General features: G+C 50.5%; 2 protein-coding genes across 5 annotated transcripts in view; one reads left to right on the top strand and one right to left on the bottom strand.

Annotated features, from left to right (window-relative positions):
• The window catches only part of fbxl19 (F-box and leucine rich repeat protein 19), a 43,996-nt gene extending 32,104 nt beyond the window's left edge, over nt 1-11,892 (top strand). For both annotated transcript variants that reach the window (XM_084131025.1, XM_084131024.1), the window contains 2 exons: nt 315-536; nt 9,457-11,892. In XM_084131025.1, coding sequence (XP_083987151.1) covers nt 315-536; nt 9,457-9,611 — 377 coding nt within the window. In that variant the 3' untranslated portion in view covers nt 9,612-11,892. The remainder of the gene's footprint in view (nt 1-314; nt 537-9,456) is intronic.
• A 5,004-nt stretch (nt 11,893-16,896) lies between these two features.
• Nucleotides 16,897-27,422, bottom strand: part of btr30 (bloodthirsty-related gene family, member 30) — a 26,465-nt gene continuing 15,939 nt past the window's right edge. For 2 of the 3 annotated variants that reach the window (XM_084131260.1, XM_084131259.1), the window contains 7 exons: nt 24,462-24,695; nt 23,572-23,737; nt 23,147-23,218; nt 23,041-23,061; nt 22,437-22,463; nt 22,048-22,223; nt 16,903-18,154 (listed from right to left, as the gene is read on the bottom strand). In XM_084131260.1, the coding sequence (XP_083987386.1) occupies nt 17,795-18,154; nt 22,048-22,223; nt 22,437-22,463; nt 23,041-23,061; nt 23,147-23,218; nt 23,572-23,737; nt 24,462-24,695 (1,056 nt within the window). In that variant the 3' untranslated portion in view covers nt 16,903-17,794. Of the gene's footprint in view, nt 18,155-22,047; nt 22,224-22,436; nt 22,464-23,040; nt 23,062-23,146; nt 23,219-23,571; nt 23,738-24,461; nt 24,696-27,422 lie in introns of all 3 variants that reach the window. The other variant, XM_084131261.1, reaches the window with a different exon arrangement.

The raw sequence follows: 27,422 nt of genomic DNA, 5'->3' as shown, positions 1-27,422 counted from the left end.
TGTCTGTTGAAGGATCCCAGCTTGAGTGTTTCGGTCACTGGCTTTAGCTGAGATGGACCAGGACCACGTTCACACTGCAGATAAATTCAGTTGTCAGTTCACCTTTAGTGCTGAACCCTGTTCTGTTCACACAGGCTTCAGTCATTTACTGGAGTGGCAGTGTGTACGAAACCAAACTGAACAGCCAGTGGTGGATCTTGAAAATGCTGCTTGGAGAGACTCTACATGTGGAAACTGAGTGAATGTTCAGTAATAAGGTTCTGTGTGAGTCGAGAGCTGTAGTGTCTCAGTGCTAACCGTGTGTTCCCACACAGCTCACGGAGAGAACCGAGGCGGACGCTTCCAGAATGTGACCGAGCTGCGATTGGCTGGGCTGGAAGTGACCGACGCTGTGTCTCGTCTGCTGGTCCGGTACCTTCCCCACCTGACCAAACTGGACCTGAGCCAGTGCTGCCATATCACAGACCAGACCGTCCACACGCTGACCTCGGCCATATCACCACTCCGAGAGAGCCTCACACACGTCAACTTAGCAGGTAAAGCCCACACACACGCCTCACACACGCCTCACACATGTCTTGCACAAGCCTCACACACACTGACCTGGCAGGTAAAGCCTCACACACGCCTCCACATGCCTCACACACACTGACCTGGCAGGTAAAGCCTCACACACGCCTCCACACGCCTCACACACACTGACCTGGCAGGTAAAGCCCACACACGCCTCCACATGCCTCACACACACTGACCTGGCAGGTAAAGCCTCACACACGCCTCACACACGCCTCATACAAGCCTCACACACACTGACCTGGCAGGTAAAGCCTCACACACGCCTCACACACGCCTCACACACACTGACCTGGCAGGTAAAGCCTCACACACGCCTCACACACGCCTCACACACGCCTCATACAAGCCTCACACACACACTGACCTGGCAGGTAAAGCCCACACACGCCTCACACACGCCTCACACACGCCTCACACACACTGACCTGGCAGGTAAAGCCCACACACGCCTCACACACGCCTCACACACGCCTCATACACACTGACCTGGCAGGTAAAGCCCACACACGCCTCACACACGCCTCACACACGCCTCACACACACTGACCTGGCAGGTAAAGCCCACACACGCCTAACACACACTGACCTGGCAGGTAAAGCCTCACACACGCCTCACACACGCCTCACACACGCCTCATACAAGCCTCACACACACACTGACCTGGCAGGTAAAGCCCACACACGCCTCACACACGCCTCACACACACTGACCTGGCAGGTAAAGCCCACACACGCCTCACACACGCCTCATACAAGCCTCACACACACACTGACCTGGCAGGTAAAGCCCACACACGCCTCACACACGCCTCACACACACTGACCTGGCAGGTAAAGCCCACACACGCCTCACACACGCCTCATACAAGCCTCACACACACACTGACCTGGCAGGTAAAGCCCACACACGCCTCACACACGCCTAACACACACTGACCTGGCAGGTAAAGCCTCACACACGCCTCACACACGCCTCACACACGCCTCATACAAGCCTCACACACACACTGACCTGGCAGGTAAAGCCCACACACGCCTCACACACACTGACCTGGCAGGTAAAGCCCACACACGCCTCACACACGCCTCACACACACTGACCTGGCAGGTAAAGCCCACACACGCCTCACACACGCCTCACACACACTGACCTGGCAGGTAAAGCCTCACACACGCCTCACACACGCCTCACACACGCCTCATACAAGCCTCACACACACTGACCTGGCAGGTAAAGCCTCACACACGCCTCACACACGCCTCACACACGCCTCATACAAGCCTCACACACACACTGACCTGGCAGGTAAAGCCCACACACGCCTCACACACGCCTCATACAAGCCTAACACACACTGACCTGGCAGGTAAAGCCTCACACACGCCTCACACACGCCTCACACACGCCTCATACAAGCCTCACACACACACTGACCTGGCAGGTAAAGCCCACACACGCCTCACACACGCCTCACACACACTGACCTGGCAGGTAAAGCCCACACACGCCTCACACACGCCTCACACACACTGACCTGGCAGGTAAAGCCTCACACACGCCTCACACACGCCTCACACACGCCTCATACAAGCCTCACACACACACTGACCTGGCAGGTAAAGCCTCACACACGCCTCACACACGCCTCACACACGCCTCATACAAGCCTCACACACACACTGACCTGGCAGGTAAAGCCCACACACGCCTCACACACGCCTCACACACACTGACCTGGCAGGTAAAGCCTCACACACGCCTCACACACGCCTCACACACACTGACCTGGCAGGTAAAGCCCACACACGCCTCACACACGCCTCACACACACTGACCTGGCAGGTAAAGCCTCACACACGCCTCACACACGCCTCACACACGCCTCATACAAGCCTCACACACACACTGACCTGGCAGGTAAAGCCCACACACGCCTCACACACGCCTAACACACACTGACCTGGCAGGTAAAGCCTCACACACGCCTCACACACGCCTCATACAAGCCTCACACACACACTGACCTGGCAGGTAAAGCCCACACACGCCTCACACACGCCTCACACACACTGACCTGGCAGGTAAAGCCTCACACACGCCTCACACACGCCTCACACACGCCTCATACAAGCCTCACACACACTGACCTGGCAGGTAAAGCCTCACACACCCCTCACACACGCTTCACACACACTGACCTGGCAGGTAAAGCCCACACACGCCTCACACACGCCTCACACACACTGACCTGGCAGGTAAAGCCTCACACACGCCTCACACACGCCTCACACACGCCTCATACAAGCCTCACACACACACTGACCTGGCAGGTAAAGCCCACACACGCCTCACACACACTGACCTGGCAGGTAAAGCCTCACACACGCCTCACACACGCCTCACACACGCCTCATACAAGCCTCACACACACACTGACCTGGCAGGTAAAGCCCACACACGCCTCACACACGCCTAACACACACTGACCTGGCAGGTAAAGCCTCACACACGCCTCACACACGCCTCACACACGCCTCATACAAGCCTCACACACACACTGACCTGGCAGGTAAAGCCCACACACGCCTCACACACGCCTCACACACACTGACCTGGCAGGTAAAGCCTCACACACGCCTCACACACGCCTCACACACGCCTCATACAAGCCTCACACACACTGACCTGGCAGGTAAAGCCTCACACACCCCTCACACACGCCTCACACACACTGACCTGGCAGGTAAAGCCCACACACGCCTCACACACACTGACCTGGCAGGTAAAGCCTCACACACGCCTCACACACGCCTCATACAAGCCTCACACACACACTGACCTGGCAGGTAAAGCCCACACACGCCTCACACACGCCTCACACACACTGACCTGGCAGGTAAAGCCTCACACACGCCTCCACATGCCTCACACAAGCCTCACACACACACTGACCTGGCAGGTAAAGCCCACACACGCCTCACACACGCCTCACACACACTGACCTGGCAGGTAAAGCCTCACACAAGCCTCACACACACACTGACCTGGCAGGTAAAGCCCACACACGCCTCACACACGCCTCACACACACTGACCTGGCAGGTAAAGCCTCACACACGCCTCACACACGCCTCATACAAGCCTCACACACACTGACCTGGCAGGTAAAGCCTCACACACGCCTCACACACGCCTCACACACACTGACCTGGCAGGTAAAGCCTCACACAAGCCTCACACACACACTGACCTGGCAGGTAAAGCCCACACACGCCTCACACACACTGACCTGGCAGGTAAAGCCTCACACACGCCTCACACACACTGACCTGGCAGGTAAAGCCTCACACACGCCTCACACACGCTTCATACAAGCCTCACACACGCTTCATACAAGCCTCACACACACACTGACCTGGCAGGTAAAGCCTCACACACGCCTCACACACGCCTCACACACGCCTCATACAAGCCTCACACACACACTGACCTGGCAGGTAAAGCCCACACACGCCTCACACACGCCTCACACACGCCTCACACACACTGACCTGGCAGGTAAAGCCCACACACGCCTCACACACGCCTCACACACGCCTCATACACACTGACCTGGCAGGTAAAGCCCACACACGCCTCACACACGCCTCACACACGCCTCACACACACTGACCTGGCAGGTAAAGCCCACACACGCCTAACACACACTGACCTGGCAGGTAAAGCCTCACACACGCCTCACACACGCCTCACACACGCCTCATACAAGCCTCACACACACACTGACCTGGCAGGTAAAGCCCACACACGCCTCACACACGCCTCACACACACTGACCTGGCAGGTAAAGCCCACACACGCCTCACACACGCCTCATACAAGCCTCACACACACACTGACCTGGCAGGTAAAGCCCACACACGCCTCACACACGCCTCACACACACTGACCTGGCAGGTAAAGCCCACACACGCCTCACACACGCCTCATACAAGCCTCACACACACACTGACCTGGCAGGTAAAGCCCACACACGCCTCACACACGCCTAACACACACTGACCTGGCAGGTAAAGCCTCACACACGCCTCACACACGCCTCATACAAGCCTCACACACACACTGACCTGGCAGGTAAAGCCCACACACGCCTCACACACGCCTCACACACACTGACCTGGCAGGTAAAGCCCACACACGCCTCACACACGCCTCACACACACTGACCTGGCAGGTAAAGCCTCACACACGCCTCACACACGCCTCACACACGCCTCATACAAGCCTCACACACACTGACCTGGCAGGTAAAGCCTCACACACGCCTCACACACGCCTCACACACGCCTCATACAAGCCTCACACACACACTGACCTGGCAGGTAAAGCCCACACACGCCTCACACACGCCTCATACAAGCCTAACACACACTGACCTGGCAGGTAAAGCCTCACACACGCCTCACACACGCCTCACACACGCCTCATACAAGCCTCACACACACACTGACCTGGCAGGTAAAGCCCACACACGCCTCACACACGCCTCACACACACTGACCTGGCAGGTAAAGCCCACACACGCCTCACACACGCCTCACACACACTGACCTGGCAGGTAAAGCCTCACACACGCCTCACACACGCCTCACACACGCCTCATACAAGCCTCACACACACACTGACCTGGCAGGTAAAGCCTCACACACGCCTCACACACGCCTCACACACGCCTCATACAAGCCTCACACACACACTGACCTGGCAGGTAAAGCCCACACACGCCTCACACACACTGACCTGGCAGGTAAAGCCCACACACGCCTCACACACACTGACCTGGCAGGTAAAGCCCACACACGCCTCACACACACTGACCTGGCAGGTAAAGCCTCACACACGCCTCACACACGCCTCACACACACTGACCTGGCAGGTAAAGCCCACACACGCCTCACACACGCCTCACACACACTGACCTGGCAGGTAAAGCCTCACACACGCCTCACACACGCCTCACACACGCCTCATACAAGCCTCACACACACACTGACCTGGCAGGTAAAGCCCACACACGCCTCACACACGCCTAACACACACTGACCTGGCAGGTAAAGCCTCACACACGCCTCACACACGCCTCATACAAGCCTCACACACACACTGACCTGGCAGGTAAAGCCCACACACGCCTCACACACGCCTCACACACACTGACCTGGCAGGTAAAGCCTCACACACGCCTCACACACGCCTCACACACGCCTCATACAAGCCTCACACACACTGACCTGGCAGGTAAAGCCTCACACACCCCTCACACACGCTTCACACACACTGACCTGGCAGGTAAAGCCCACACACGCCTCACACACGCCTCACACACACTGACCTGGCAGGTAAAGCCTCACACACGCCTCACACACGCCTCACACACGCCTCATACAAGCCTCACACACACACTGACCTGGCAGGTAAAGCCCACACACGCCTCACACACACTGACCTGGCAGGTAAAGCCTCACACACGCCTCACACACGCCTCACACACGCCTCATACAAGCCTCACACACACACTGACCTGGCAGGTAAAGCCCACACACGCCTCACACACGCCTAACACACACTGACCTGGCAGGTAAAGCCTCACACACGCCTCACACACGCCTCACACACGCCTCATACAAGCCTCACACACACACTGACCTGGCAGGTAAAGCCCACACACGCCTCACACACGCCTCACACACACTGACCTGGCAGGTAAAGCCTCACACACGCCTCACACACGCCTCACACACGCCTCATACAAGCCTCACACACACTGACCTGGCAGGTAAAGCCTCACACACCCCTCACACACGCCTCACACACACTGACCTGGCAGGTAAAGCCCACACACGCCTCACACACACTGACCTGGCAGGTAAAGCCTCACACACGCCTCACACACGCCTCATACAAGCCTCACACACACACTGACCTGGCAGGTAAAGCCCACACACGCCTCACACACGCCTCACACACACTGACCTGGCAGGTAAAGCCTCACACACGCCTCCACATGCCTCACACAAGCCTCACACACACACTGACCTGGCAGGTAAAGCCCACACACGCCTCACACACGCCTCACACACACTGACCTGGCAGGTAAAGCCTCACACAAGCCTCACACACACACTGACCTGGCAGGTAAAGCCCACACACGCCTCACACACGCCTCACACACACTGACCTGGCAGGTAAAGCCTCACACACGCCTCACACACGCCTCATACAAGCCTCACACACACTGACCTGGCAGGTAAAGCCTCACACACGCCTCACACACGCCTCACACACACTGACCTGGCAGGTAAAGCCTCACACAAGCCTCACACACACACTGACCTGGCAGGTAAAGCCCACACACGCCTCACACACACTGACCTGGCAGGTAAAGCCTCACACACGCCTCACACACACTGACCTGGCAGGTAAAGCCTCACACACGCCTCACACACGCTTCATACAAGCCTCACACACGCTTCATACAAGCCTCACACACACACTGACCTGGCAGGTAAAGCCCACACACGCCTCACACACACTGACCTGGCAGGTAAAGCCTCACACACGCCTCACACACACTGACCTGGCAGGTAAAGCCTCACACACGCCTCACACACACTGACCTGGCAGGTAAAGCCCACACACGCCTCACACACACTGACCTGGCAGGTAAAGCCTCACACACGCCTCACACACACTGACCTGGCAGGTAAAGCCTCACACACGCCTCACACACACTGACCTGGCAGGTAAAGCCCACACACGCCTCACACACACTGACCTGGCAGGTAAAGCCTCACACACGCCTCACACACACTGACCTGGCAGGTAAAGCCCACACACGCCTCACACACACTGACCTGGCAGGTAAAGCCTCACACACGCTTCATACAAGCCTCACACACACACTGACCTGGCAGGTAAAGCCTCACACACGCCTCACACACGCCTAACACACGCCTCATACAAGCCTCACACACACTGACCTGGCAGGTAAAGTCTCACACACGCCTCACACACGCCTCATACAAGCCTCACACACACTGACCTGGCAGGTAAAGCCCACACACGCCTCACACACGCCTAACACACGCCTCATACAAGCCTCACACACACTGACCTGGCAGGTAAAGCCCACACACGCCTCACACACGCCTCACACACACTGACCTGGCAGGTAAAGCCCACACACGCCTCACACACGCCTCACACACACTGACCTGGCAGGTAAAGTCTCACACACGCCTCACACACGCCTAACACACGCCTCATACAAGCCTCACACACACTGACCTGGCAGGTAAAGCCCACACACGCCTCACACACGCCTCACACACGCCTCACACACACTGACCTGGCAGGTAAAGCCCACACACGCCTCACACACGCCTCACACACACTGACCTGGCAGGTAAAGTCTCACACACGCCTAACACACGCCTCATACAAGCCTCACACACACTGACCTGGCAGGTAAAGCCCACACACGCCTCACACACGCCTCACACACACTGACCTGGCAGGTAAAGTCTCACACACGCCTCACACACGCCTCACACACGCCTCACACACGCCTCATACAAGCCTCACACACACTGACCTGGCAGGTAAAGCCCACACACGCCTCACACACGCCTCACACACGCCTCATACAAGCCTCACACACACTGACCTGGCAGGTAAAGCCCACACACGCCTCACACACGCCTCACACACGCCTCATACAAGCCTCACACATGCCTCATACAAGCCTCACACACACTGACCTGGCAGGTAAAGTCTCACACACGCCTCACACAAGCCTCACACACACTGACCTGGCAGGTAAAGTCTCACACACGCCTCACACACGCCTCACACACACTGACCTGGCAGGTAAAGTCTCACACACGCCTAACACACGCCTCATACAAGCCTCACACACACTGACCTGGCAGGTAAAGCCCACACACGCCTCACACACGCCTCACACACACTGACCTGGAAGGTAAAGTCTCACACACGCCTCACACACGCCTCATACAAGCCTCACACACACTGACCTGGCAGGTAAAGCCCACACACGCCTCACACACGCCTCACACACGCCTCATACAAGCCTCACACACACTGACCTGGCAGGTAAAGCCCACACACGCCTCACACACGCCTCACACACGCCTCATACAAGCCTCACACACACTGACCTGGCAGGTAAAGTCTCACACACGCCTCACACAAGCCTCACACACACTGACCTGGCAGGTAAAGTCTCACACACGCCTCACACACGCCTCACACACACTGACCTGGCAGGTAAAGTCTCACACACGCCTCACACACGCCTCACACACGCCTCATACAAGCCTCACACACACTGACCTGGCAGGTAAAGTCTCACACACGCCTCACACACGCCTCACACACACTGACCTGGCAGGTAAAGTCTCACACACGCCTCATACAAGCCTCACACACACACTGACCTGGCAGTTCATTTGCATTTAAAGGGACAGACAAAAACGGCACGTTTTTGCTCACCCTCAAAAAGTGACAATTTTAACATGCTATAATAAAATATCTAGGGGATATTTTGATTTAAAACTTCACACACACACTCTGGGGACATCAGACTTATTTTACATCTTGTGAAAAGGGGCATAATAGGAACCCTTTAAAGAGCAATAGAGTGTCCTCGATCACTAATATATCCAGTAAACCTGACGACTGTCACATGAAGCAACCTTTACCTGCAGAAAAACATCACAAGAATCCTGTTTGTGATGTATAAATAGAAAGGTATGGGTCTGTAAAGTGAAAGCGTGTGTGTGTGTGTGTGTGTTGCAGGCTGTGTGAAGGTGACGGATCAGTGTTTGCCGCTGCTGCGCCGGTGTGTGTCGTTACAGACGGTGGATCTGCGCTCCTGTGGCCTGATGAACCCTGACCTCTGCCAGTTACACACCTTCCCCTGCGCAGATGACAGAGCGCTGAAGAACAGCTGAACACATTCTCTCACACACACACACACACACACCCCTTCCCCTGCGCAGACGACAGAGCGCTGAAGAACAGCTGAACACATTCTCACACACACACACACACACACACACCTTCCCCTGCGCAGACGACAGAGCACTGAAGAACAGCTGAACACATTCTCACACACACACACACACACACACCTTCCCCTGCGCAGACGACAGAGCGCTGAAGAACAGCTGAACACACTCTCTCTCACACACACACACACACACACACACACACCCCTTCCCCTGCGCAGACGACAGAGCGCTGAAGAACAGCTGAACACACTCTCTCTCTCACACACACACACACACACACACACACCCATTCCCCTGCACTGACGAACAGCTGAACACACACTCTCTCACACACACACACACACACACACACACACACACACACCCCTTCCCCTGCGCAGACGACAGAGCGCTGAAGAACAGCTCAACACACACACACACACACACACACACACACACACACACACACTACAGACTCACTCGCTCGCTCTGTGTTTTATTTCTGGGTCCGCCGTTTGTGAATGGAGAAATCACATCCACGTAGATATTCCGTGTGTGTGTGTGTGTGTGTGTGTGTGTGTGTGTGGTCTCCTGTGGCTGAATGTACGGTCTCACACACGTTCGGTGAATCTCGGGAGAAATGAGCAGGTTCACCCCAAAATCAAAACAATGTTTATTTTCTTTTTGCAAAAACAAAATAAAGCCCATTTTGGGACCATCAAGATTTTTTACGAGCGAGTAGATTTACTCTTATAATCACACAGAAGAGTTTCCCGTGTCCGGCGTAAGACTCTGATTCTGAAACTAATGAAGAGAAATGTTCATGTAAGTGATGAGAATCTGGAGGACAAATCTTCATGGTCCTGAAACTAGGCTTGACTTTGGGGAGACGTGATATTTGAGGCGTTTCTTGAAGTTCACTGATTGTGATGGATCAGAAGTGTGTGTGTGTGTGTGTGTGTGTGTGTGTGTGTGTGTGTGTGTGTGTGTGAACAGTGTTCATGTCTTCAGCGGTGGATCAGTGACGTTCTCTTCGGTGTATTGGTGCCACAAACACACACACACACACACACACGGAGCCGCTGCCGTCCTCTCTTTATTTCTCTCTTCCTCTCGTCTTGACGGATCAGTGTTCTGACAGAACCGGCACTGAAGGACCCGACCTCTCGACCCACGGCCGGTTCTGTACTCTGAGCTGCTGTGTTTCACGCTCGATCTGATGACGTCCCACACGAATGTTGCTGTAGATTCTGCTGATCTGGGAAGGTTTTCACGAATGCCTGCGTGAGGTTCAGGAAACACTGACGGCCTCGTCACACATCGCTGTCATTCGCTCCGGTTCTGATCCAGAATCATCCAAACTAAACTTTGCCTTCCAATAGCAATGGAGAAAAGTGTCTCTGTTGGGAAACTGTGGCCAATTAATGACATGGAATAACCTGCAAAATGCATTAGAGAATAAAACATTTGGTGTTTCCAACATGATTCAGTGTTATCAAATCCAACATGGCGTCTCGGAGCGCTGGTTTAGCCGTCGGGTCTCGGACTGAACGACTGGTTCTGATGAACTGATGAACATCTGGTTTCTTCTATCTCTCCATCGCTGAACTCTGCAACACTTCCAGATCCGATGCATGTCGACTCTCTCTCGGACTCTTCCTCGCACACTTCTCTTCAGTATTGGGTCCAATACGTGGCAGTTTCAAGTGTTTGATGGCAGTAGACAAACAGCATCCCTTAAAAGTGACCTCGACAGTGTAGTTGCAATGTTTCTTTTGCTGTTGGTGTTTTTAGATTTCATGTTCAGTGCAGTTCGCATCTAAAAGACGTTCTTGCACATTGGGAAAATACCTGTGCGGTTTATAGTGACATATCAAACACTGAGTTTAGCATCAGGTTGTAGTTTTTCTGAAATCAGAATGAATTCAAGTCTAATGTCTTGAATGGGTTTTGAAAATGGTTCCTCTTTCATCCGAACGTGTGTTTTACAGATTCAAAACCCACTGAACTCAATTGCCATGTATGAACCAAACATTCGCCCTGTTAAAGGCCTGAATCGTATTCTTGTAATATCTTGCCAAAATTTCCTGTTTTGGGCGTTCATATATATATATTTCTTCCTTTGCATTGATCCAAGTGATAGAATATGTGAAACAATGAGGAAAAAGAAAAACAAGGCAGCTACTATAAAAGTGACTACTGTAAAATGTCTAACTAAATAAAGACAATGGGGTTGTTTTTATGTGCTTTGCTTCTCTTTCCTCGATGTGAAACACACTCGTGAGAGAAACACTCCTGAAACAAGTCAAGTCATCTTCATTTATACAGCGCTTTAACACTATAGATTGTTTCACAGCAGCTTTACAGTGATAACAGGAGATTACAGTAACAGAGAGTGTTTAGGCTTTACAGCAGCTCTAGAATAAAGTTATTGTCCAGATAAGTTAGTTTTGATTGATTCACTTCCGTCGGAACGATCATTAGTAGGGGCCGCTAACACACACCATTCTAATTGAAAACTAATTGAAAAAAGTTCTTCCTGCGCAAACTTCAAAAACACGAACACGAACCCGTGAGAATGCCGTTGGCGCACATGAGTTCAGTCCATAGGTATGCGCGTTTCAATATACACTCACCTAAAGGATTATTAGGAACACCATACTAATACTGTGTTTGACCCCCTTTCGCCTTCAGAACTGCCTTAATTCTACGTGGCATTGATTCAACAAGGTGCTGAAAGCATTCTTTAGAAATGTTGGCCCATATTGATAGGATAGCATCTTGCAGTTGATGGAGATTTGTGGGATGCACATCCAGGGCACGAAGCTCCCGTTCCACCACATCCCAAAGATGCTCTATTGGGTTGAGATCTGGTGACTGTGGGGGCCATTTTAGTACAGTGAACTCATTGTCATGTTCAAGAAACCAATTTGAAATGATTCGAGCTTTGTGACATGGTGCATTATCCTGCTGGAAGTAGCCATCAGAGGATGGGTGCATGGTGGTCATAAAGGGATGGACATGGCCAGAAACAATGCTCAGGTAGGCCGTGGCATTTAAACCATGCCCAATTGGCACTAAGGGGCCTAAAGTGTGCCAAGAAAACATCCCCCACACCATTACACCACCACCACCAGCCTGCACAGTGGTAACAAGGCATGATGGATCCATGTTCTCATTCTGTTTACGCCAAATTCTGACTCTACCATCTGAATGTCTCAACAGAAATCGAGACTCATCAGACCAGGCAACATTTTTCCAGTCTTCAACTGTCCAATTTTGGTGAGCTTGTGCAAATTGTAGCCTCTTTTTCCTATTTGTAGTGGAGATGAGTGGTACCCGGTGGGGTCTTCTGCTGTTGTAGCCCATCCGCCTCAAGGTTGTGCGTGTTGTGGCTTCACAAATGCTTTGCTGCATACCTCGGTTGTAACGAGTGGTTATTTCAGTCAAAGTTGCTCTTCTATCAGCTTGAATCAGTCAGCCAATTCTCCTCTGACCTCTAGCATCAACAAGGCATTTTCGCCCACAGGACTGCCGCATACTGGATGTTTTTCCCTTTTCACACCATTCTTTGTAAACCCTAGAAATGGTTGTGCGTGAAAATCCCAGTAACTGAGCAGATTGTGAAATACTCAGACCGGCCCGTCTGGCACCAACAACCATGCCACGCTCAAAATTGCTTAAATCACCTTTCTTTCCCATTCTGACATTCAGTTTGGAGTTCAGGAGATTGTCTTGACCAGGACCACACCCCTAAATGCACTGAAGCAACTGCCATGTGATTGGTTGATTAGATAATTGCATTAATGAGAAATTGAACAGGTGTTCCTAATAATCCTTTAGGTGAGTGTATGTGCGCAGGCGTGTAGTCCTTCCCTATTAATCAACCCTCAACAAACTACTTGTCTGGCCTTAAAATTTATACAGAATTTTTATTGCTTCCACGGAATTATCCCAACAACGCTTTGCAGCCTAACATTGAATTATAGAAGTTATAATGTGCTATGTGAATGCTAGGCCAAAGAGATTTTTAGTCTCTTTTTAGTCTAGCTTTGAACTGACAGAGTGTGTCTGCTTCCCGGACAATGTTAGGAAGACTGTTCCAGAGTTGTGGTGCTAAATAGGAGCAGGATCTGCCGCCAGCAGTCGATTTAGATATTCTAGGTATTATCAACTGGCCGGAATTTTGAGATTGCAATAGACGTGAAGGACTATAATGCGTTAAGAGCTAATCAGCAATATTTTAAAATGTATGCGATGTTTAATAGGGAGCCAGTGCAGTGTTGACAGAATCGGGCTAATATGGTCATACTTCCTGGTTCTGGTAAGAACTCGAGCTGCTGCGTTTTTGGACCAGCTGTAGTTTGTTTATTAAGCGTGCAGGGCAACCACCCAGTAGAGCATTACAGTAATCTCGCCTTGAGCTCATGAACGCATGGACTAACTGTTCCGCATTTGTCAATGAGAGCATATGGCGTAATTTAGATATATTTTTAAGATGGAAAAATGCAGTTCTACAGACACTAGACACGTGACTTTCAAATGAAAGATTGGTATCAAAGAGCACACACACACACACACACACACACACACACACACACACCCAGGTTCCTGACCGACGACGAAGACTTGACAGAGCAGCCATCAAGTGTTAGACAGTATTCTAGGTTATTACGTGTGGACGTTTTTTGTCCAATAATTAGAATCTCTGTTTTTTCAGAGTTTAGTCGTAGGAAATTACTAGTCATCCAGTTTTTTATATCAGCTGTGCATTCAGTTAATTTAGTGAATTGGTAAGTTTCGTCAGGCGTGAAGAAATATACAGCTGAGTATCATCAGCATTACAGTGAAAACTAATGCCATGCTTCCTAATGATATCTCCTAATGGTAGCATGTACAGAGTGTGTGTGTGTGTGTGTGTGTGTGTGTGTGTGTGAGGGTAGCATGTACAGAGTGAACAGCAGCGGTCCTAGTACTGAGCCTTGTGGTACGCCATACTGAACTTGTGATCGATGAGACATCTCTTCATTTACTGCTACAAACTGATAACGGTCAGATAAGTATGATTTAAACCATGCTAGTGCAATTCCACTAATGCCAACATAATGTTCGAGTCTATTTAAAAGAATATTGTGGTCAATAGTATCAAATGCAGCACTAAGATCGAGTAACACTAATAGAGAGATACAACCACGATCGGATGATAAGAGCAAATCATTTGTGACTCTAACGAGAGCAGTCTCGGTACTATGGTACGGTCTAAATCCTGACTGGAAATCCTCAGATATCATTTCTTTATAAATAGGAACATAGTTGTAAGGATACTGGCTTTTTCTAATATCTTTGACAGAAAAGGCAGATTCGAGATCGGCCTGTAATTGACTAATTCTGTAGGATCAAGTTGCGTTTTTTTAACAAGCGGTTTAATCATAGCCAACTTAAAGGGTTTTCGGTACGTATCCTAATGACAAAGATGAATTAATGATATTAAGAAGAGGATCTATGACCTCTGGGAGCATCTCTTTCAGTAGCTTAGTTGGTATAGGGTTCATAGAAGTTCATAAAGTCATTACTGCTGTGCTGCTTGGAAACTTCTGGGCTTGAAGCTTTCTTTTTCGTTAGTTCAGCCACTGTTTCAAATAAATACCTAGGATTATGTTTATTTTCTTCTAATAGGGTTGTAAAATAAGCAGATCTAGCAGCTTTTAAAGCCTCTCTGTATGCAGTCGAGCTCTCCTTCCATGAGATGCGAAATACCTCTAGTTTTGTTTTCTTCCAGTTGCGCTCCATCTCTCCGGCTGCTCTCTTAAGGGCCGAGTGTGCTCGCTGTACCACGGCGTTGGACTATTTTCTTTAATCTTCTTTAAGCGCAACGGAGCAACTGTGTCTAAAGTGCTGGAAAAGAGAGAGTTAAGAGTTTCTGTTGCAATATCGAGTTCTTCTAAGCTATCTGGGACGCTGAGATGATGAAACTGATCAGGAAGATTATTAATAAAGCAATCTTTAGTCGCAGAAGTGATAGGTCTAACATATTTATAACACGGAGTCGGCTTTGCAGCCTTGGCTAAATGAAGTTTACACGAGACTAGATAATGATCTGAGATGTCATCGCTCTGCTGCAGAATTTCAACGGCATCAACATTTATTCCGTGTGATAATATTAGATCTAGAGTATGATTACGACAATGAGTTCAGAATGTCTTTAAATGCCAATCCCAATGCATCTTTTTCGTTATCTACATGTATATTAAAATCACCAACAATTATGACTTTATCTGCAGCCAATATTAATTCTGATAGAAAGTCAGCAAATTCTGTGATAAAGTCTGTATGGTGCCCTGGTGGCCTGTATACAGTAGCCAGCACAAATCTCAAACGTGATTTATCATTTACACTATATATTGCTATATTAAGCACCAACACTTCAAAGGAATTATATCTGAAATTAGACTTATTACTAGTAATTCTAAAAATATGACTATAAATTACAGCAACACCTCCCCCTTTGCCTTTCAGACGAGGCTCATGTTTATAACAGTAATCTTGCGGGGTGGACTCATTTAAAGTAATGTAATCGTTTGGTTTTAGCCAGGTTTCTGTCAAACACAGCACATCTAGATTATAGTCTGAAATCATATCATTAACAATGAGTGCTTTTGGAGTAAACGATCGAATATTCAGCAACCCGAGCTTTAGCATTTGCTCATCCGTATTATAGCTGTTTTTTATTTGTTGAACATCAATTAAATATTTAACCTTAGATGGGTCTGGAAGTTTTTTGTATTTCCAAGTTCGGGGAGCAGACACAGTCTCTATGTGATGATATCTAGGTGAAAGAGGCTCTATGTGATGGGATTTATCTGACCTTGGTGACGCGAGGCCGCTAGCAGACGGTCGGTTTAGCCAGTCTGTCTGCTTCCTGACCTGAGCCCCAGATTGTCATGTTTGAGCTCTAAGACTATGTGCCATATTACTAGAGAGAAGAACACACTCGTGAAACACACTTTCACACACTCGTTCTGAAACACACTCGTGTTCGAGATCAGCCATCGTCTGAATAAACTCCCGAATGCCAATCATCATCGCAGAGACTGAACATGTACAAACCGTTCCAGTGAAGAACCGTGATCGTCTTCCTCCAGGAGCTCTACCGCTTTTCATTCTCCGCAGATTTTCAGGGTTACTGTAACATTTGTTCATAAGCTGATGAAGCTTTTATCATTTATTTATGTTATTTATTTATTTTGTGCCACTTCTACAAATATTCATATCTAATATTAAATTTTCACCAAAAATGCATTAAATTGAATACAAGACGAGTACAGCAGAAGACAGTGATAATATTACAGATGTTTGTATTGTTCATCAGAGTGTCTGATCCATCTCTCCCGCTGTAGTGAACCTCTCATGGAAACTAACTATTAGACTGTTCCCACAAGACCTCACACACACACACACACACACACACACACACACTCTCTCTCTCACACACACAGACTCTCTCTCTCTCTCTCTCTCACACACACACACACACACACTCTCTCTCTTTCTCACACACACACTCTCTCTCTCTCTCTCTCTCACACACACACTCACTCACACACACACACACTCTCTCTCTCTCTTTCTCACACACACACACTCTCTCTCACACACACACACACTCTCTCTCTCTCTCTCTCACACACACACTCACTCACTCTCTCTCTCTCTCTCTCACACACACACACACACTCTCTCTCTCTCTCACACACACACACACACACTCTCTCTCTCTCTCTCACACACACACACACACACACACACTCTCTCTCTCTGTCGACATAGTTTTACATACAATTACAGTTTGCTTTCTTTCTTCAAAAATGACTTTTTTAATGACTTTTTGTAAAAAAAAATGTTGTTCAGATTAAACCTGCATTATTGAAGGAAGCATCAATTTCTTTCACATAAGAATGTCTCAGTGATTCCAACCTTTGAGCTGTGGCTCCTGAGAAAGAGAGAGAGTAGAATTCACCTTCACTTAATTTAAATTTCATATTTCACTTCATAGTTCCTGCATTCCCTAACCCTTGAGCTGTAAATAAAGCAGAAGTCTGATATGTTCCTGTATTATTGAGTGGCTTTCAGTGCCCTGGTTCTCCTCACTCCGGGACGCTGGGAAACGGACTCTTCAACACCAGCGGAACGTCTTTATCTGCGGTTCCGAAGAGCGGGAACATCTTCTCCGGGAACTGGGCCGTGAAAGAGTGCAGCTCGGACCCGGTCTTGGCGTTGTAGAAGATCAGGTGACCCTCCTCCAGGTCCAGGTACAGCCCGATGCGCCGCAGGTGTCCGGTGACGCGCACCTTCGCTAGCGGCGGCGCGGTTAGCGCGCGTAAGTGACTCCCGCTCCACCACAGCGCGTAGTATCCGCTGGCGGGCGTCATGTCGAACAGACCCTTCCTCTGCGCAGACTCACACACCACTCCCAGCTTCCAGTCCTTGTTCTCGCCCACGCTCACCTGAGGAGAGAGAGGACAGGTGTTTCACCAGTTCACACGTACATATAATTAGATCGGGTAAAGGTTATGTGTATTTGGCGTGCTGTCTGACGGATTTGGCCTGAACACAGAGTACTCCCCCACCCCAGGTTAGGGATAGGACCAGTAAGTGAGGAGATGGGGTGGAGAAGGGATGCTGGAAAACTGTCATAGAACAGCGGTAAAAAGTAATCTTGTAAAGATCGTATTTACGAGTTGAACGCACATGAACGCCACCATAATGCCCTGATCTTCAGAGTCCGTGAGAAACAGGGTGGAATACCAGAATACTTAAAGGTATTTAGCAGTGATATTACCAGGCTGTTCTATTTACACTGAAGTAAGTGAATGCCTGCGCAGAATAGGATGGCAAAATAGAAGACCAAAGTAGACCTGATGCACACTTCTTTGTTCTCTGAACCTTTGTGTAATTAATTAAGAGAAAGTACTCCGTCATCTAAAGGCTGATTTATACTTCTGTGTCGGACCTACGCCGGAGCCTCTACGCTGTAGGCAACACGTTGGTTTTCATTTATACTTCTGCGTCGTTGACGCGCGCAGAGGGAGCATGTGAAACCCGAGGGAGCGGTCCTAGCAGACCAATCACAGCGCTTGCGTCCGCGTAGAGTTGACGCGTTGTTACATTTTTGGAGAGGTGCACGTCAGGGTACGCCGAAGGGTACGCGCGCTACACACAGCCTACGACGTAGCTACGGCGTGAGTTCGACGCAGAAGTATAAATTGGGCTTAACTCCGATGGAGGACTTGAACACACCAATAGCGTCAGTGCTGAAACAGAACTGAGTGTGTGTGTGTGTGTGTGAGTGTGTGTGTGAGTGTGTGTGTGTGTGTGTGTGTGAAGCACCTCCCAGTAGTGGCGTCCCGACTCGTATCCGTGTTTAGCGAGCGCACAGGACCAGACGTCGAAGCGCTGAGAGTGTGAGTGTGTGTGTGTGTGAAGCACCTCCCAGTAGTGGCGTCCTGACTCGTATCCGTGTTTAGCGAGCGCACAGGACCAGACGTCGAAGCGCTGAGAGTGTGTGTGTGTGTGTGTGAAGCACCTCCCAGTAGTGGCGTCCCGACTCGTATCCGTGTTTAGCGAGCGCACAGGACCAGACGTCGAAGCGCTGAGAGTGTGTGTGTGTGTGTGTGTGAAGCACCTCCCAGTAGTGGCGTCCCGACTCGTATCCGTGTTTAGCGAGCGCACAGGACCAGACGTCGAAGCGCTGAGAGTGTGTGTGTGTGTGTGTGAAGCACCTCCCAGTAGTGGCGTCCCGACTCGTATCCGTGTTTAGCGAGCGCACAGGACCAGACGTCGAAGCGCTGAGAGTGTGAGTGTGTGTGTGTGTGAAGCACCTCCCAGTAGTGGCGTCCTGACTCGTATCCGTGTTTAGCGAGCGCACAGGACCAGACGTCGAAGCGCTGAGAGTGTGTGTGTGTGTGTGTGAAGCACCTCCCAGTAGTGGCGTCCCGACTCGTATCCGTGTTTAGCGAGCGCACAGGACCAGACGTCGAAGCGCTGAGAGTGTGTGTGTGTGTGTGTGTGAAGCACCTCCCAGTAGTGGCGTCCCGACTCGTATCCGTGTTTAGCGAGCGCACAGGACCAGACGTCGAAGCGCTGAGAGTGTGTGTGTGTGTGTGTGAAGCACCTCCCAGTAGTGGCGTCCCGACTCGTATCCGTGTTTAGCGAGCGCACAGGACCAGACGTCGAAGCGCTGAGAGTGTGAGTGTGTGTGTGTGTGAAGCACCTCCCAGTAGTGGCGTCCCGACTCGTATCCGTGTTTAGCGAGCGCACAGGACCAGACGTCGAAGCGCTGAGAGTGTGTGTGTGTGTGTGTGTGAAGCACCTCCCAGTAGTGGCGTCCCGACTCGTATCCGTGTTTAGCGAGCGCACAGGACCAGACGTCGAAGCGCTGAGAGTGTGTGTGTGTGTGTGTGTGAAGCACCTCCCAGTAGTGGCGTCCCGACTCGTATCCGTGTTTAGCGAGCGCACAGGACCAGACGTCGAAGCGCTGAGAGTGTGTGTGTGTGTGTGTGAAGCACCTCCCAGTAGTGGCGTCCCGACTCGTATCCGTGTTTAGCGAGCGCACAGGACCAGACGTCGAAGCGCTGAGAGTGTGTGTGTGTGTGTGTGTGAAGCACCTCCCAGTAGTGGCGTCCCGACTCGTATCCGTGTTTAGCGAGCGCACAGGACCAGACGTCGAAGCGCTGAGAGTGTGTGTGTGTGTGTGTGTGTGAAGCACCTCCCAGTAGTGGCGTCCCGACTCGTATCCGTGTTTAGCGAGCGCACAGGACCAGACGTCGAAGCGCTGAGAGTGTGTGTGTGTGTGTGTGAAGCACCTCCCAGTAGTGGCGTCCCGACTCGTATCCGTGTTTAGCGAGCGCACAGGACCAGACGTGGAAGCGCTGAGAGTGTGTGTGTGTGTGTGTGTGAAGCACCTCCCAGTAGTGGCGTCCCGACTCGTATCCGTGTTTAGCGAGCGCACAGGACCAGACGTCGAAGCGCTGAGAGTGTGTGTGTGTGTGTGTGAAGCACCTCCCAGTAGTGGCGTCCCGACTCGTATCCGTGTTTAGCGAGCGCACAGGACCAGACGTCGAAGCGCTGAGAGTGTGTGTGTGTGTGTGTGTGAAGCACCTCCCAGTAGTGGCGTCCCGACTCGTATCCGTGTTTAGCGAGCGCACAGGACCAGACGTCGAAGCGCTGAGAGTGTGTGTGTGTGTGTGTGAAGCACCTCCCAGTAGTGGCGTCCCGACTCGTATCCGTGTTTAGCGAGCGCACAGGACCAGACGTCGAAGCGCTGAGAGTGTGTGTGTGTGTGTGTGAAGCACCTCCCAGTAGTGGCGTCCCGACTCGTATCCGTGTTTAGCGAGCGCACAGGACCAGACGTGGAAGCGCTGAGAGTGTGTGTGTGTGTGTGTGTGAAGCACCTCCCAGTAGTGGCGTCCCGACTCGTATCCGTGTTTAGCGAGCGCACAGGACCAGACGTCGAAGCGCTGAGAGTGTGTGTGTGTGAGTGTGTGTGAGTGTGTGTGTGTGTGAAGCACCTCCCAGTAGTGGCGTCCTGACTCGTATCCGTGTTTAGCGAGCGCACAGGACCAGACGTCGAAGCGCTGAGAGTGTGTGTGTGTGTGTGTGAAGCACCTCCCAGTAGTGGCGTCCCGACTCGTATCCGTGTTTAGCGAGCGCACAGGACCAGACGTCGAAGCGCTGAGAGTGTGTGTGTGTGTGTGTGTGAAGCACCTCCCAGTAGTGGCGTCCCGACTCGTATCCGTGTTTAGCGAGCGCACAGGACCAGACGTCGAAGCGCTGAGAGTGTGTGTGTGTGTGTGTGTGAAGCACCTCCCAGTAGTGGCGTCCTGACTCGTATCCGTGTTTAGCGAGCGCACAGGACCAGACGTCGAAGCGCTGAGAGTGTGTGTGTGTGTGTGTGAAGCACCTCCCAGTAGTGGCGTCCCGACTCGTATCCGTGTTTAGCGAGCGCACAGGACCAGACGTCGAAGCGCTGAGAGTGTGTGTGTGTGAGTGTGTGTGTGAGTGTGTGTGTGTGTGAAGCACCTCCCAGTAGTGGCGTCCCGACTCGTATCCGTGTTTAGCGAGCGCACAGGACCAGACGTCGAAGCGCTGAGAGTGTGAGTGTGTGTGTGTGAAGCACCTCCCAGTAGTGGCGTCCCGACTCGTATCCGTGTTTAGCGAGCGCACAGGACCAGACGTCGAAGCGCTGAGAGTGTGAGTGTGTGTGTGAGTGTGTGTGTGAGTGAAGCACCTCCCAGTAGTGGCGTCCCGACTCGTATCCGTGTTTAGCGAGCGCACAGGACCAGACGTCGAAGCGCTGAGAGTGTGAGTGTGTGTGTGAGTGTGTGTGTGAGTGAAGCACCTCCCAGTAGTGGCGTCCCGACTCGTATCCGTGTTTAGCGAGCGCACAGGACCAGACGTCGAAGCGCTGAGCGCTGTTCCTGTAGAACTGAAGTTTCTCTCCGCGCTTCAGTTGCTTACGGTCCTCAGACAGGATCAGGAACGGGTACGCGGTCGTGGGGTTCAGGGTCACGTCCTCTACACACACACACACACACACACACACACACACACACACACACACAGGTGTTTCATCAGGACTTGCATTTCACAAATCATTCATATGTTTTTTTTAAAAACCATTGAAAGTAGAAGGAGAGGAATGTTTTTGCTCTGCATGCACGTAATCTGCAGTATATTACAGATTGTGAAGAAATATAAAGAAAAGCAACAGGAGTCAAGAACACTCACCAAGATAACCTTTAACCTTCTTGTGCCCTAAAACACAAAATATTCAACATTTGATCAAAACAGAGATGGTGTATATATATATTTTAAACCCAATTTATGCGAATCTATCAGTGCTGGATCTAGAGTGAAGTGGAAATATGGATGTGTGACTCAGTCTTCTGCCTCTGTGTTTATGGGTTTTCCATGATAGTCTGTCCGTGTCTCGCACTGACTGTGGCCTAATGTTAGAGAGTCGGACTCGTGGGTTCGAGTCTCAGTACCGGCAGGAGATTTAGGAGTGAATGTTTTGAGTGAGAATTGTCAGTGTTGGTCCTCTGTCAGTAATCCAGTCCTCTGGCTAATCTGTTAGCGTAGCGTTTGAACCAACACTACAGAAACCAGGTTCTGTTCTGGTGACTCTATCAGCAAAACGCAGACATTTCTTTAACCTTTGAATGAACCTCACAGTGTAAAACCACTGAAAGCAGATGTTTAGATTATTTACGTCCAATAATAGAAGGAATATTACTCAATATCAACATCTATCTGAATATCTGCTGCTCTGTTAAAAGAAAGTTGAGACACAAATGTATGGATGCAATAAAACACATGCATTTATACATACCCAGTTTTAATTTGCGTAGATCTGTAGAAATGAAAGAGAGAAAGATGATTAGTCCTCGTCCCACAGCTGTTCCAGATGTGTTTTCTGAGAGTTATTCTTCACGTACCTTTCAGTGACCAGTCCTTCTTCCTCAGAGATCGAACGCTCACCATACTCTCACTCTCGGCTAGCGAGGACACTGAAACACACAAGTCGAGTCTCCTTCATTAATACAGCGCTTTTACCAATACAGATTTCAGTTTCACAGCAGCTTTACAGTGATAACAGGAGATTACAGTAGCAGAGATTGTTCAGGCTTTACGGCAGCTCTAGAATAAAGTTATTGTCCAGATAAAGTTAGTTTTGATTGATTCACTTCTTAGGGGCCGCTAACACACACCGTTCTCACAGAAAACAGAATCTTTCAATGTGTTCTAGCCGTTCATTCACATGACAGCAGTGTTTAGAGCAGGATCCAAGGTGCAGAAATGTTGGAAAGGTTTCATCTCCGTCAGTCCTAACGTGGCGTTATGCGTTCGCTCAGTTTCTCACCGGAGTGTCTGTAATGCACTTCCCCGAAGCGAATGTCGTCGAGTCGCTCCCGGATCTCTCCTAGAGCTGCTTTCACGTCCCCGAGCGAGAAGCTCAGAGTCACTTCATCCTCCTCCGGCAGATCCACATCCGAGTCCGGTGCCGGCCCGCGGGCTTCCTCGAAACTCTGCCATCAGAAGAACATCATCAGAGTCACACAGAATCAGGTGGAACATGAAGAAGTTATATAGAGGGACAGAGGACAGTAAACACAGCCTTCTTAATATTAAAGTAATCTTACAGATATAATATCTGAATCTGCTCATATATACAGTGATTTATGGATGCACACTTAATCTGATGAGCTCACACTGCACAAAGGTTTTCTTCCTCAGTGCTTCTTTCTTGTTTTCCAGCACAAATATCTCTTAAAGGGACACTTCACCCGCTTGCATTAAGCTTTGTATCGTTAGAAACCCTGTCATATTTTTGAATGGTCGTGCATTATTCCCTCATTTTCCCCTGAGACGGGAGAAATACGGATTTCAGTGTTGCAGTTCCTGCTTATAATGATGTAAAAATCGTCATTTTGCGTCTTTCTAAGCAGAAAGTCCCATATCTTTGTAAAGGGGTCGAGACATCTGTAATGCCATGGTGTAACTATATAAAGAGTTTTAAATGTAGATGTAAATTCTATAGTTGTGTTTAAACATAAAAACTAATAAATTATTAGGTTACTTTATTAGGTTGTGGATTTTGATTTATTTAGACATTCTCAAAGACTATTTTTGTCAAAGTTTAGATATTTTTTGTTTGAAATGTTGATTTGAAGTATCAGTTTTTCCATTAATTTTACTAAAAAGGATGAAGCAATGGATCAGGTAAAGGTAAAGACGAGATCTGGGAGTCACCTGAAGAAAGCCGATGTGGTCGTCGGAGACAGCCTGAGCCTCCAGTCGAGCCCTGCGCTCCTGCAGCTCGTCTAACTTCGACTCCAGCTGGGACACGATGCTCTGCCCTCGGCCAATCACAGCCTCTCTCCTCTGCTCGACTCCGCCCACCAGCTCCGCCCGGATGCGATGCACGGAGTGTGTGACGTCAGACAGAAGCTGTTCGAGCTCCGCCAGCTCGGCCTGAGAGTAGCTCTGAAACACACACACACACACATCAGATGAGTGAATCTGAGTAGCTCTGAAACACACACACACACACACACACACATTAGATGAGTGAATCTGAGTAGCTCTGAAACACACACACACACACACACATCAGATGAGTGAATCTGAGTAGCTCTGAAACACACACACATCAGATGAGTGAATCTGAGTAGCTCTGAAACACACACACACACACACATCAGATGAGTGACTCTGAGTAGCTCTGAAACACACACACACACACACACACACACATCAGATGAGTGAATCTGAGTAGCTCTGAAACACACACACACACACACACATCAGATGAGTGAATCTGAGTAGCTCTGAAACACACACACACACACACACACACATCAGATGAGTGACTCTGAGTAGCTCTGAAACACACACACACACACACACACACACACATCAGATGAGTGACTCTGAGTAGCTCTGAAACACACACACACACACACACATCAGATGAGTGACTCTGAGTAGCTCTGAAACACACACACACACATCAGATGAGTGACTCTGAGTAGCTCTGAAACACACACACACACACACACACACACATCAGATGAGTGACTCTGAGTAGCTCTGAAACACACACACACACACACATACATCAGATGAGTGACTCTGAGTAGCTCTGAAACACACACACACACACACACATCAGATGAGTGACTCTGAGTAGCTCTGAAACACACACACACACACACACATCAGATGAGTGACTCTGAGTAGCTCTGAAACACACACACACATCAGATGAGTGAATCTGAGTAGCTCTGAAACACACGCACACACACACACACACACACACACATCAGATGAGTGAATCTGAGTAGCTCTGAAACACACACACACACACACACACACACACACACATCAGATGAGTGACTCTGATCAGCAGACCAGATTAAACGTCACTGCAAAAAACTTTAAGGTAAAAAAAGGTCCTTTTACTGTTTTTCACTGTATATCTGAAAGTTATCCACAGCATTTACAGATTTTTCCAGTATATTGTAGCGAGTCTAAAGGCTGTTTATGTTCTATATCAGGTGTGATCTCGATGCATGTGTTCTGGCTGTGTTCTGGCGTGTGTTCTGGCATGTGTTCTGGCTGTGTTCTGGCGTGTGTTCTGGCGTGTGTTCTGGCATGTGTTCTGGCTGTGTTCTGGCGTGTGTTCTGGCGTGTGTTCTGGCATGTGTTCTGGCTGTGTTCTGGCGTGTGTTCTGGCGTGTGTTCTGGCGTGTGTTCTGGCATGTGTTCTGGCTGTGTTCTGGCGTGTGTTCTGGCGTGTGTTCTGGCTGTGTTCTGGCGTGTGTTCTGGCGTGTGTTCTGGCGTGTGTTCTGGCATGTGTTCTGGCTGTGTTCTGGCGTGTGTTCTGGCGTGTGTTCTGGCATGTGTTCTGGCTGTGTTCTGGCGTGTGTTCTGGCATGTGTTCTGGCTGTGTTCTGGCGTGTGTTCTGGCGTGTGTTCTGGCATGTGTTCTGGCTGTGTTCTGGCGTGTGTTCTGGCGTGTGTTCTGGCATGTGTTCTGGCTGTGTTCTGGCGTGTGTTCTGGCGTGTGTTCTGGCTGTGTTCTGGCGTGTGTTCTGGCGTGTGTTCTGGCGTGTGTTCTGGCATGTGTTCTGGCTGTGTTCTGGCGTGTGTTCTGGCATGTGTTCTGGCATGTGTTCTGGCTGTGTTCTGGCATGTGTTCTGGCTGTGTTCTGGCGTGTGTTCTGGCGTGTGTTCTGGCTGTGTTCTGGCTGTGTTCTGGCGTGTGTTCTGGCGTGTGTTCTGGCATGTGTTCTGGCTGTGTTCTGGCGTGTGTTCTGGCGTGTGTTCTGGCATGTGTTGTGGCATGTGTTCTGGCTGTGTTCTGGCGTGTGTTCTGGCGTGTGTTCTGGCATGTGTTCTGGCTGTGTTCTGGCGTGTGTTCTGGCGTGTGTTCTGGCTGTGTTCTGGCGTGTGTTCTGGCGTGTGTTCTGGCATGTGTTCTGGCATGTGTTCTGGCATGTGTTCTGGCTGTGTTCTGGCGTGTGTTCTGGCATGTGTTCTGGCGTGTGTTCTGGCGTGTGTTCTGGCTGTGTTCTGGCGTGTGTTCTGGCGTGTGTTCTGGCATGTGTTCTGGCATGTGTTCTGGCTGTGTGGGGCTTTGAGGCGTGGGCTGTTCTTCTGAAGAACGAGTGATGTGTGGCGGGGTCTGGGGAAGGTCGTGAGGCTCTAGGCGCTTCGGCATGGGCTTCCGATAAATTCGCAACAGAGGAAGACTCTCTGGAATGCTTTTGCATTTGGGGAAGGAGATGTGGGGCGAACACACCTGGCCCAGCACGAAACTGAGACTGGGGATGCCATGCCCATTAGGCTGCGGCCCCAGAGGCTCCCTTCTGCCCGTCAGGACGCTGCTGATAAGACCTTGTTAGACATGCAGCGAGTGGGATTACTGTGGGATTACTCCGTCCGGGAGCGCGTGGGTCGCACCGGTGGTCATGGTGCCTAAGAAGGGGGGGCAGTGGAGGTTTAGCATTGACTATAGGTGCCTTAATGAGGTCACCAGGAAGGACTCATACCCCATCCCTCGTGTGGATGAGTCACTGGACCTCGGAAGTGGTTTTTACTGGGGGCTTGTGGGATTAGATGACCAGTCCCTCGCTCCCCTGCAACAGTTCCCTGTAGGAGCCCAATGGAGAGGGATGTAATGGGTAAACAGACTGTTTATGTTCTAT

The sequence above is a fragment of the Abramis brama genome (assembly GCF_963993115.1).
Source record: "Abramis brama genome assembly, chromosome: 12".
In the NCBI taxonomy this organism is placed as follows: Eukaryota; Metazoa; Chordata; class Actinopteri; order Cypriniformes; family Leuciscidae; genus Abramis; species Abramis brama.
The sequence above is the reverse complement of the archived record's forward strand: the minus strand, read 5'-3'. Positions and strand labels throughout refer to the sequence as shown.